The 13,240-nt window shown below is 38.8% G+C and overlaps 1 protein-coding gene across 2 annotated transcripts in view; it reads left to right on the top strand.

The window, feature by feature from the left end:
* The window catches only part of NTRK3 (neurotrophic receptor tyrosine kinase 3), a 435,527-nt gene that overhangs the window by 402,542 nt on the left and 19,745 nt on the right, over positions 1-13,240 (top strand). The window contains exon 17 of one of the 2 annotated variants that reach the window (XM_070358230.1): positions 11,617-11,658. The exons of the other annotated variant lie outside the window; for it this stretch is intronic. Within the exon in view, the coding sequence (XP_070214331.1) occupies positions 11,617-11,658 (42 nt within the window). The remainder of the gene's footprint in view (positions 1-11,616; positions 11,659-13,240) is intronic. 2 annotated transcript variants of the gene reach the window in all.

Here is a 13,240-nt window from a genome sequence, read left to right as displayed (position 1 = left end):
CTGCTGCGGTATGTGTTGTTTACTTAAGTAATTAAAATATGCAAAGCATTCCCTGTCCCCCATTTTGTGCTTCTTCCCCAGCCACTTCTGGCATTTTTGGTTGGCAGTTAATAAAACAAAAGGTGAGCCCAAAGGCCCACGTCTCCCTCCGGCTAGAATGATTAATTTGGAGCGGTTTGGAAGTGGCAGATTTTACCTGTAGCTACAGCCGTGCTTTTCTGGCTGATGTGTTCAACCCACTCTAAACACTACAAGCAGGGCATGGCAAATGCTTCATTACAGGCACAGGGCAAGTGGAGGGAGGCAGGAGAAAGGAGGCAAGGTTTATTCAACCTCTTATGGTGGCACAAAACCAAGAAGACTTCTCCTTCCAGGAAGCCCTACATTGAAACAGCCAGGAATGTCCCTGGTAATCCAGTGGCTAAGACTCCATGCCCCTGGTGCAGGGAGCCTACCGTTGATCCCTGGTCAAGGAATTAGATTCCCACATGCCTCAACTAAGAGTTTGCATGCCACAGCTAGAGACCCCATGTGCCAATTAAGACCTGGCCTAGTCAAATAAATGACTAAATAAATAATATTTTTTTTTTAGAGAGAGAGAGAGAGCCATACTCAAGGACACTTGAAATTTACTTCCTAATCCAGTTCCTAATTTGGGACCCCATGGGCTACAGCACTCCAGGCTTCCTTGTCTTTCGCCATCTTCCGGAATTTGCTCAGACTCATATCCATGGAGTTGGTGATGCCATCCAACCATCTCTGTTTCAGTGATTATTAGAAAAGCTCATTCTCTCATGGAGCCATTGGTGTACATCTGCTGTCTGTTCCCCACTGCACTTGGAGGGAAAGCCCAGCCTCATAAGATGATATCATAAAATGAGAATCAAGATTAAGGAATTGAATGCTGTAGTCTTAAGGCTGGTGGAATATTCAATCGATAGGAAGTATTATTGATGTTGTTATTAATCTCCCTGAGAAGATGGCTGGAGGAGACAATTTATCATGTGGTTTGCTTTTGGAGGAAAGAGATCCCATCTGAGTCTTTGCTTTTTAAAATCCAAATCATCTTGTTTTTTTCTTTTTTCCCTTGAAGCCTTTTTCATAGGTGCTGCAGCCACTGAGTCCAGTTCGTAGGGAAATACTCTGTTCTAATTAGTTCAGACTTGTCTTCCCTGAGATTCACGTTAACTGCGCTTCCTGTGTCTAAATCCTGCTTTGGTAAACAGTCAAATATTCCAATGGGACCCAGGTTGGGGTCCATGCTGCTCCTGGAAGCCCCTTTTCGCTGCTGCCAGTGTTTGTATGAAGAATCGTCTTGAACCCACAAAACCCTCAGTGAGAAGGATTTGGAGTGTGGCGGTGGATTAACTCTGAGCTTGGCCTCTATCCACACACTTGCTGACATTCCAATATTGAGCCGGTTTCCTTATCCAGAAATCAAAAACGGTGCCTCTTTGTTGTAAGGGTCTCTGAGGAAAATGTCCAAGTCCCTGGAAAAGCGAAGAAGTGCTGTTCATTCAGCAAACATAGAGTTTGAGAAATAGCACCTTCTAAGAAAGATTGTGATTCAAAGTCTTACCATATGTGTGTGTATTGAAAACCTGCCATGTCTCTGTTTCATTTAATATTGCATTTAGTGTCTGTACATGTTCTGTGTACTTCATTATTATCTTCATTTTGCATCCTAGGAAGCCAATTTTTCAGAAGTTAAACGTGTAGGGTTGCTATGGGGCTTCCCAGGTGGCGCTAGTGGTAAAGACCCGCCTGCCAACGCAGGAGACATGTGTTCTATCCCTGGGTTGGAAAGATCCCCTGGAGAAGGGCATGGCAACCTACTCCACTACTCTTGCCTGGAGAATCTTATGGACAGAGGAGCCTGGCGGGCTATAGACCATAGGATCACAAAGAGTTGGACACGACTGAAGCAACTTAGTACACAGTGTTGCTTTGCTAAGTGACATTTGCCAAGTTATAAATTATTCTTTTTGCTCTTTTGGATCCTCTGTTTCCTCATCCTATACCTACATTTTCAATGTCAGTTGTTGTATTTTCCATTTTTTGAAGGGCATCTAAATATTAGAAAAGCCATTCTTGCTTGAAATTATCTTATTTTTGCTAAATAAGTCTGAATCTAAACCAAAACCTGTTGGTGCTTGAGCTGTACAGGGTAAATTAAAAATCTAGATTGATCTCAAGGAGGCTGTATTCTCCTGCCTTCCTTTACCCATTAATGCTTAGCAAGTGTTTGGAGTCTGAATGGATCGGTCTGGGTCCAGGGTGATCTATGGATCTGAGCTGAGCTGAGATCTCCAGCTTTGTTCCATGAATTGGGCTCTTTTAGCACCATCCCTAAAGTTTGTTTCCATGAGAAGATATCAGCCAGGAGGCTCCAAGTCCGGGCATTTGGAAAAGAAAACAAAAGCCAAGTCATATTTCAACCCACATCTTTGGACTTGCAATGTAGGCTCTATAAAAATATATATTGCTTGGGGCAGTAAAGGACAATGAGGTCTCAGAATGACTGCCAACATTTAGACAGAATTTAGAAAGAAGAAAACAAAAGAGGAAGTTACAAAAGGTGTGTGTTCCTGGGCTTCTATCTGAGGAGTTGCTCCTGGCAGATGCAGCTCTAGGTGAAAAAGTTGAGCAGAATTACAATGGGCCTCTTTATCCTCCAGGCTCACACTGCTCAACAGCTTAACTGTTACACTCCTTGTGTTTTTGAAAAACTCCAAGGGTTTTTCCTAATCCGAGCCTAGAGGCTCAGCCTGAAAGAGCCATTCCACAGAGATTCTGCTAAACGGAATGTCTTTTCCTTAAGCTGTCATAAAGCTTTTCTTTGAGGGAGCAGCGCTATAGTGGTGTCTTTGTGAGTTTCCTCTGCACCTTGCCTCAAAAGAATTCCAAAAACACTGGGCCATGATCTTCAGTTTATGTCTATGAGAAGTTACATAATACTTTGGTCACTTGATGCCAAGAGCCGACTCGTTGGAAAAGACCCTGATGCTGGGAAAGATTGAGGGCAGGAGGAGAAGGGGGTGACAGAGGATGAGATGGTTGGATGGCATCACCGACTCAATGGACACGAATTTGAGCAAACTTCAGGAGATGCTGAAGGACAGGGAGGTCTGGCGTGTTGCAGTCCATGGGGTCACAAGGAGTCGGACACAACTTAGCGCCTGAACAATACCAATAATCCACTTGCGTGTGGCTGGCACACACATATGTTTACCTAAACAGTTTCCCTCCCAGTGTGTGGAAGTGTGGGTCTGCACTGGAGGTCACGAATACCAACGGGCAGCCCATGTGGGTGAACACCACAGACCCTCCATAAGTCTGGCATAGTCTGAGTAAGAGTGGCAGTGATTTTAAAGACTGTGCTTGGTGGCTGCTAGGGCTCCTGCCGGGGCTGCCAGCCCTGGCTGATGGACTGCTCAGACCTGCAGACCTAGATTTAAGAGGCAAAGCTGCTGGGGCATTTGGGAAACCAGGAGGCTTTCCAGGGGACAAAGAAAGCATAGGTTAAACTTTTATTTTTTCCTTAATGCATATGGATATTCTCCTATGTCCTGAGACATGCAATCAAGAAAGATTAAAATTAAATAAATAAAAAATGACACTGTGCATGACAGTCTTAACGATAATCTCCTGAATTAAGATATTTTGCCATTAATGTACATTGCAACGTTTCTATAACTCTTCAGAAAGCAGTTGCCACTCTGATCTACTTTGACAGATTCAACATGGCCCCCATGGATGAGCGATTTCAGAGAAAGCTTGAATCATTCTATGGGTATCAAAAATGCCCTGTGTTTGCTCACCTTTGCTGGGTCCTGGCTCCTTTATCTGGCATATATGGGTCACTCTGTCTCCTTTATACCTTGTCAGATGTGTGTGAGGATAGATGTTTTGAACTTCTGGGAGAGAAGCGGGCTTGTATGTGTCCTGTGAAGAAATTGCCTCCTTTTCTGTGTAATGAGATGCAGAGAACTGAGAGTCTTCTTGAGGTCAGCAGATTCTCTTTAAAACACAGCACTGGATTCCCTCTGACTGCAGGGAAGTTGACATTATCCGACAGAAATGAGCAAGACAATTTCCTTGTGCAGGAAAGGGAGGATCCAAAGAGAAGGGATGGGATGATTGTGGACAGGGGTGGGCGGGTGGGAGGTTCACCTCCTGCCAGGAGCACTTTGCCCCAGGGCATCCTGCCCCCAGCAGAACTCAAGCCTGGCAGCCCCTGCAGCTCTCTCTTTCCACTCTTCAGTCCTGCTTACTCCTGGCTCTCAGGGCATAGCTGGGAGTGAGGGCTGAAGGCTTGAATGGAGGAAATAAGGTTGAGGGATTTCAGGCAGGCACCCCAGGAGGATGGAGGTGAGGCTGTAGTTCTTGTTTTTTTTTTTTTTAGATTCTTCTTATATCTTTTCTTTTTAATTATTTATTTTTAATTGAAGGATAATTACAATATTGTGTTGGTTTCTGCCATACATCAACATGGGTCAGCCATAGGCATACCTATGTCCCCTCCCTCTTAAACCTCCCTCCCATCTACTACCGCATCCCACTCCCTAGGTTGTTCCAGAGCCCCAGTTTGAGTTCCCCGAGTTGTACAGCCAACTCCCACTGGCTGCCTATTTCACATGTGTTCGTGTATACGCTTCCCTGCTGCTCCCTCCGTTTCTCCTGCCTTCTTCCTTTTACCGCCCCTACCACCCCCACCCCCGTGTCCAGAAGTCTGTTCTCTACGTCTGCATCTCCACTGCTGCCCTGCACATAAGTTCATCAGTATTATCTTTCTAGATTCCACATATATGGGCTAGTATATGATACTTGTCTTTCTCTTTCTGACTTACTTCACTCGGGATAGTAGACTCTGGGTTCATCCATCTCATTAGAACTGACTCAAATGCATTCCTTTTTATGGCTGAGTAATATTCCATTGTGTATAAATGTACCACAGCTTCATTATCCACTCATCTGTCGATAGACATCTGTGTTACTTCCATGTCCTAGCTTTTGTAAATAGTGCTGCAATGAACATTGTGGTACATGTTTCATTTTCATTATGGTTTTCTCTCACATCTTTTTTTTTTTTTAATTTTATTTTATTTTTAAACTTTACAAATTGTATTAGTTTTGCCAAATATCAAAATGAATCTACCACAGGTATACCTGTGTTCCCCATCCTGAACCCTCCTCCCTCCTCCCTCCCCATACCTTCCCTCTGGGTTATCCCAGTGCACCAGCCCCAAGCATCCAGTATCGTGCATCGAACCTGGACTGGCAACTCGTTTCATACATGATATTATACATGTTTCAATGCCACTCTCCCAAATCTCCCCACCCTCTCCCTCTCCCACAGAGTCCATAAGACTGTTCTATACATCAGTGTCTCTTTTGCTGTCTCATACACAGGGTTATTGTTACCATCTTTCTAAATTCCATATACATGCGTTAGTATACTGTATTGGTGTTTTTCTTTCTGTCTTACTTCACTCTGTATAATAGGCTCCAGTTTCATCCACCTCATTAGAACTGATTCAAATGTATTCTTTTTAATGGCTGAATAATACTCCATTGTGTATATGTACCACAGCTTTCCATGATACAGCTGCAGGCCTGAAGATGGGTGGGATACAACCATGGAGAATGGAATTTAGCCAGAAAGACTCTAAACTTTGCATCCTGGACGCTCAATCTTTAATGTCCCTGTGATCTTCAAACTTTAATGCCCCTAAACAAATTTTTTAAAAAATATACCCCCTTTGCACGTTTTAATTTACCATCTAAAATCTTCCACATGTTTATTATAAGTATGCCATTTCCACAACATTGTAAATATTGACATTAAAAACACATTATTCCTTTAATGCATCTAATGAACTTTAAATACCAGAGCAATTTGATCCATCATCTATTAAACACATAAACAAGTACTTAAATCCTCAGTTTTACATGGTTCCATTTTCTTCTTGAATTTATAGTTTCATTCCAGTTTCCCCACCAAATATCCTTATGGATTCTTTTTTTATGCATGAAAGCCTTTTATTGGCCATTTTATCATAATTTAGGTGACAAAAATACATGCGTGTGTGGGTGCTCAGTGGTGTCTGACTCTTCGTGACCCCATGGACTGTAGCCCCCCAGGCTCCTCTGTCCATGGAATTTTCCAGGCAAGACTATTGGAGTGGGTTTCCATGCCCTCCTCCAGGGGATCTTCCCCACCCAGGGCTTGAACCTGTATCTGTCTCCTGCATTGACAGGTGAATACTATACCACTGAGCCACCTGAGAAGGCCACGAAAATATGTATGAAGACTTTAATTTTTAATGACCAGTGGCCTTAAGTTTCTAGATGTTAAGAGATTTGGATTGAGTTATCATCATAATTATTAGTAATATACAGAAATAGGCAGTAAATCAAAATAATAATCAGATAATACATATAACAATTTTTGATGAATATGAAATTTAAGGCACATAATATTTTTGGAAATCCATCTCATATTTTTCAATTAGCCTATATTCATTAATCAATATTATTTAGTGCTAAAATAAGGAATAAGGTTAAGGTTCAGAATCAGTTCTATTACTGCTTTTTTATTTTTATAAATATAAGAAATGAGAAACACTATTCACAATAAATGAATGGATGGGAAAGGAAAGCGTTTTATTACAACAACTCATATCTTGTTATTTGCCCAAAATCACATTTGGTGTCTTATCAAAATTTCTTTTTACTCTTCTCTCAGTTGATAATTCTTTTTGATTTGTCCCCCTTCAGTGGTTTGAAAAGAATTAAAAACCACCGAACTTGCAAAAGAATTTATTTCCCAGTCACTAGAGACATTCATTTTCAACACCTATACTAATATTTCATAGAGTTTATTCATTTGTGGTCTGTAGGTTTTCTCTCCTGAGGTTTAGAATGAGTGAAACATTTGTCTTCCCCTTTGAGAGTGGCAGCGTGTGTGTGTGAGTGAGTGTGTGTGTGTGTGTGTGCACGCATGCATGTGTGCGTGAACAGTTGGGCAGGGAAACTGCTTACCACAGGGGGTTCTCAGTGTTAGAAAAAGTCTGTAAGAGAGTAAGGATCTGCATAAACCTTCAAAACTATCCTTGCTAGGTTGCAGGATTGCGTGTATTTCCAAAGTTATATGGACCTTAGGTTGAATTCCTTTCAGTGGTCACTGAAGTCTCTCTCTGCCTATTATATTGCATGAGAATTCTAGGCTACTATCCAATGGGAATTCTAGGCTATTACCCTTTAGAAGGAGTGAGAAGCATCCTGAGCTATATGTAAAAGTGCGTTTCCCTGTTGGCAATAACGAAAGAATGGCAGCAATCCCAGACCTATAAACAGTGGACTGATTAGGTAACCTGTGGTTTAGTCGTGCACGTGGAGTCCAAACTAGCTAGAAAAGGAATGAGAGAACCCTAATGTGGGAAAAGGTAAAGCATGTACCAGATGTGGTATGGTGCTTCCGTTTATGAAAATGAGGAAAGTGAATATAATCCCTATTTGCTTACGTTACAAACAATTGAAGAATAAACTAAAAACGAGCATGAACTGGTTGCCTTCAGGGGAGGAGGAGAGCAGGATGGAGGGAGTGAGCAGAGATGAAGCTCGACTAGGTTCACGTACCTTGATTTGGGGTTGACTTTAAAATCACGTAATGGTTTTTGCATCGTTTCAAAATATTATGTTGAGTGGGAAAGAAAAAGGAAAGCAAGTCTTAAAAATCAAAAGCGAAATGAAACAAATAAACCTGGACATTATGTTGGTGACTTGGCCACTCGGAGAGGAATTATTTCCTGTGACTTTAAAACACAGCAGTGTCTTAGATATGTCCCTAGTATGTACATCCTAAAGATGAGTAGGGCTGCAAAGACAGCTTTCAGAATCATGTTGTTGGTAATGATCTTCAGCTGAATTTGAAAATATATATATATATTAGGATAAAAAAAAAGTAATATCACTAATGTAAGAATCAATATTTTCAGCAAAAAAAAAAAAAAAACATCAAATATAAAACCAAAAAAATTAAGTAAAACTCTGTAATCCTAAATTTGAGTTGGAAAAATCAATATGAACTCATGATATATTCTCCTTTCAAAGGAAATATTTTCCTAGTGTTTTCCACTATAAGGACCTACAAATAAATACTGATCAACCCAACAGAGGTGAGCATTCCTGGCTTCCATCACGTGGTCCCTAAATTCCATTGTCCACTGAAAGGACCCAAGGCTCCTTGAAAAAAATAACTGAATTAGGGCCAGGACAGCAAGTGGACAAAATGAGCCTAGGATTTTTTTTTTTTCATGTCAGAAAGCAAGAATGCTATCAAAGACCACTGGGGTTTGGTGAGATGTGCCAGCTTGAAGAGGCTGTTACTGGCCAAAGATTGAACAGTGAGCATCAAAAAGAGAAATTATAATTAACTGAAACACTTCAAATGTGTAAACACACACACACAGGCACAAATAATTAAGTATGCTTCTCAAAAACAAGCTAAAACAAAATAAGCCTCTCACTGGTCACCTTCAGAGGATGGTAGCGAAGGAACTCGGGCTTCCCTGGTGGCTCAGACAGTAAAGAATCTGCCTGTAACGTAGGAGATGCAGGTTCGATCCCTGGGTCGGGAAGATCCCCTGGAGAAGAGAATGGCTACCCACTCCAGTATTCTTGCCTGGAGAATCACATGGACAGAGGAGCCTGGCAGGCTACAGTCCACATGGTTGCAAAGATTCAGACACGACTGAGAGACTAACACACACATACAGAGGAGGAACTCATTATTCTGAAAACTGGTAGATAAAAGGAGTTTCTATATAAACTGTCACCAATGTAACCAGTAGTTAACGAAGGAAAGTTCTTATTCATGGAAGATTTCCAGCTGATATATGCAGAGGGAATGCTAGAATTAGAATGTCACCCTTTTGCAGCCACTAATGAAATAATGGATCTCGGCAATGATCATCAGTGGCCACTGACATCCTAAGGTGAAAGGGAAGTTTGTGATGGAAGGTCAGGCTGACAAGCATCTTGAATCCACGATAATGGAAGTGGTGGAAGAGTTGTCTAAAGTAGTATGATCCAAAGATCTCCAAGGACTTGTTTTTTTCTTGACTCATTCCTTGGAATTTTTGCCTTATTCCTGTATATTTCCTGTTCAAAGGCTCAGCCTTCAGATTCTTAGTGTATCTCATTGTAAAGCTTGGATCATTAACTAGAATTTCTGGGGCAGTGCCTGGGCAAGTTACCTTATCTTCATCTGTGAAATGGGGATCATAGGGAACTCTGCCACATAGTATGAGAGAGAGACTTAAATGCAGGGTGTTGTAACATCCAGTGGTATGTTACATCCAGTGTGTTTCACAGCCAGTGATATTCAGTGTGTATTAATTAGGATTATTCTTATTAAGATTATTATTTTATCCCATTGCTTGCCTGGCTAGGTTTCATCATGGGCATATTTGTCAATATATATATATATGTGTGTGTGTGTGTGTGTGTGTGTTTTTTTAACCTGGGAAGGATTTGACCAGTAACTTTCCCAGAGTGAATCTCTCTAATATGAGAGAAGGATACAGGAATGCAGGCAGCTCTGAAGGAAAATCAGTATAGTCTAGGCAGACCTATGGGAAATATGGACAGTCTAGGAAATCAGGCTTGTCCTGGCACTCACCACACACACAGCGCACAGCCTCTGCATTTTATGTGTATGCTCTTGTATTTCATGATGCTCGGTGGGTTTCTATATATTGAATATATCATCTCACTTTAGAGACAGCTGTTGCTTGACTTCTATGTTGAAGATGAGGAAATTGAAATTCAAAAAGTTAAGAGTTTATCAAAAGTCACATCAGAACCCAGGGTTTTTGACTTCCAATTTATTGATTTTGTTGTTGTTGTTGTTATATCACAGTCCACTAGAAATATTTTAGTCCACTTCTAGAGGAATGCTGTATAAATTTCACCCACACTGATGATGCCACCCAGTGTAAATCTTAATAAAATTCTTCTTAGCAGTACCTCTGTGACTGATTAATACCTTTCTGATAATTTTTGATCCAGAGATTTAAACTCCTCAAAATTTATACCAACGCACTCAGATTTCTCTTTTTGTACATTTGGAAATTTCAATTTGAAATGGCTCTTCTGGGTAATGCATAGAATCATCAGATGAGGCAAGCAGCCCACATCAATTTGTAAGAATCCAGTATTTACCGTTTCTCATCAAGAGAAAAGTTCCCATATTCCTAACCTCTTTTCCTTTTCATTCAAGAAACCAGGTACAAGAATCCGTTCCACTAGCTTTCATCAAAAACCTAATTTTTCTCAAAAAAGTATTTTGATTTAGAACATGAATAAATTAGGCCCACTGGTTTTCCTTTAGTCATATGTTTAGTTTTTTTCCTTTTATTGTTTTAAAATTTTCAAATGTGGTACATGCTCATGAACAGACAGCATAGAAATAATAATATAGAAAAAAATGGAGTTTTCTTTTTGGTCAGTTCTCTCACTTTTCCTTCCTGGAGGAAATCACTGGCTAAATGACTATCTTTCTGGACCTTTTTCTATGCATTTACAGACTTATATGTTATTGCCTTTTAATATATTTGCTTATACACACACATTTTACATAAATGAGAATGCTAATGTATATTTACAATGTTTTACATTTTCATTTAATATATCCTGGACATATTTACATATCATGGTACATAACTCTACTACATTCCTTTTAAGTGCTGCATATACATTTAATGATGAACAAATTGCTGCCCTTAAAAACAATGAAATAAAATATCTTCAACGAAGTATTTTTGCTTACATAAGCAAGTATTTTTCTAAGACTCCTAGAAGTGAAATTGCTGAATTAAAAGGCACTTAACCTGGTAGCTCAGAGGGCAAAGCGTCTGCCTACAATGCGGGAGACCAGGATTCGATCCCTAGGTTGGGAAGATCCCTGAGAAGGAAATGACATGCCACTCCAGTATTCTTGCCTGGAAAATCCCATGGACTGAGGAGCCTGGTAGGCTAGAGTCCATGGGGTCGCAAAGAGTCAGACACGACTGAGCATCTTCACTTTCACTTTCACTTAACATCTTTAGGGCGGACATATTCTGCCAGGCTGCCCTCAGAAAAGGCTGCCCAATCTTAGCAATGAACAACTCTTTCCTCGGGCTTTTTATACACTGGATAGTACCAGTCTCTTCATTTTCCCCACGTGATAAAGAATGTGTCTCTTTATTGTTTTAACTCACATCTCTTCATGTGTTTGTGGCCATTTGTAGCTCTTCTGTGAATCATCTGTTCTTCATTTCCCTGTTGGATTTCTTGTTTTTAACTAATTTAAAGAAAACACTTTATAATGTATGGATTTTAATTCCTTTTTATGTATACGGCAAATATGCCATTTGTTTCTTAACTATGCTTATTTTGTATTTTGCCATGCAAAAGTATTTAATTTTTACCAGGGGTATCTCTGAATTCTGTCCTTCATGGCTTCTGGAACATGTGTCTTATTTAGGAAGGCCTTTCTCTCCTGAGGTTATACGAATAGTTTTCTAAGTTTTCTTCTAATATGATTATTGTTTTGTTTTTTATGTTTAGCTCTTTAATCCATCTGGAAATGATTTTTGTATATGGTGTGAGGTAGGTATCTAACTGTACTTTTTAAATGAATAGTTCATTGTCCCTACACTGATTACTAACCCATCATTTCATATATTAAATTCCAGTATTGATACGTGAGTCTCTTTCTGGACTCTACTTTGTTCCATTGATCAAAGAAATTTGTCTATTCCTATGCCAATAACCCAGTGTGTTCATTCCTGTAGTTTGATATTGTGTTTTTCTATCTGATTGAGCAAATATCCCTGTTGTTCTATTACAAGTATATCTTAGTTTTTTTAATCATATGCTCCTCTCGATGAATTTTGGTACTGTGTTGTCAGTTTCCATACATTATGCCATTGAGGGTTTTATTTAGATGGTGCTGAATTTTTAGATTAATTTTGGGATGAATTAGAAGTTTATAACTGAGTCTTCTTATCCAAGGAAAAGACACATCTTTCCATGTCTTCAGATCTTCTATGTTTTTTAATAGTTATATTTACATAGACCTTATAAATTTTCTGCTAAGGTTTATACCAAGGAATTTTAAACATTTTTTAGGTTGTTGTTCTTATTGCTATTGTACAAACAAGTTTACTTTTCATTGAATTTTGAAGTCCTTGCTACAGTGCATGAGAGTAATTTGATTTTTGTATATTCATTTTACGTCTGAGTAGCTTACTAAATCATAAAATGGTTCTAATTGTTTTATAGCTAATTGTCTTGAACTGTCATATCATATGCAAACAATGATAGTCTTGACTCTTCCTTTTCAGTGTTTTTATCTTGTTTTTATTCTCACTTTATTGTATTGACTAGGATCATTTACAGAGTTTTGCATCAAATCTGTAATAGAAGATACCTTCTATGCTTTCAATGTTTTATCAGTAAATATGATATTTAGTGTATTAAATAAAGGAAGTTTACCTTCTATTATTAATGAATTAGAACTATTAGGAAAGGATGTTGGTAGTTTTGGGCATCTTTTGAAAGAATAGCTTTTCCTCTTTTATTTTTACTTTAGTTTACCTTGTTTTTTCTCTTGGAATTTCTGACTTCTTTTTTAAGGTAATATGTGATTTGTTTTTGTAAACACGTTTTAGGTAATTGGAAATAATATGCAAATTTTTAAGGAGGCTGAAAGATACATACATCACCCGTATCTATCAATTAAAACTCATTATTTGTATTTTTTAAATGTATCTTTATTTTTGTTGTCTTCTTGATCTATCATTTTGCAAAATAAGTGTTTTAATTTGCCTTTGTAATTGTAGCTTTGTCAGTTTTCTTTTATTTATAACCTATTTTACTTTTTAATACATTTTTATTGCTGTTAATTTGAGTAAAAATGTTTGTGATTTTTCATAATGGCAAATTTTATCACCTTCAGATATAATATAGATCACTTTGTCTTCATTTAGTTCTTGACTTCCTGAAATATTTTTCATGTGTATATTCAATTTTTGATATACTCTATATTGATTATATAGCATATATCAATATACTTTATACATGGATTGTATTTTCATATGTATTACATATATTGCATATTATCTATTCAAGTTATATTATCTATTCAATTATATTTGCCCTTTAGTTTTACGTATCAATGTATTAAATA

Source organism: Bos mutus, chromosome 21, assembly GCF_027580195.1.
Source record: "Bos mutus isolate GX-2022 chromosome 21, NWIPB_WYAK_1.1, whole genome shotgun sequence".
In the NCBI taxonomy this organism is placed as follows: Eukaryota; Metazoa; Chordata; class Mammalia; order Artiodactyla; family Bovidae; genus Bos; species Bos mutus.
Note: the sequence above shows the minus strand (reverse complement) of the source record. Positions and strands in the feature narration are given on the sequence as shown.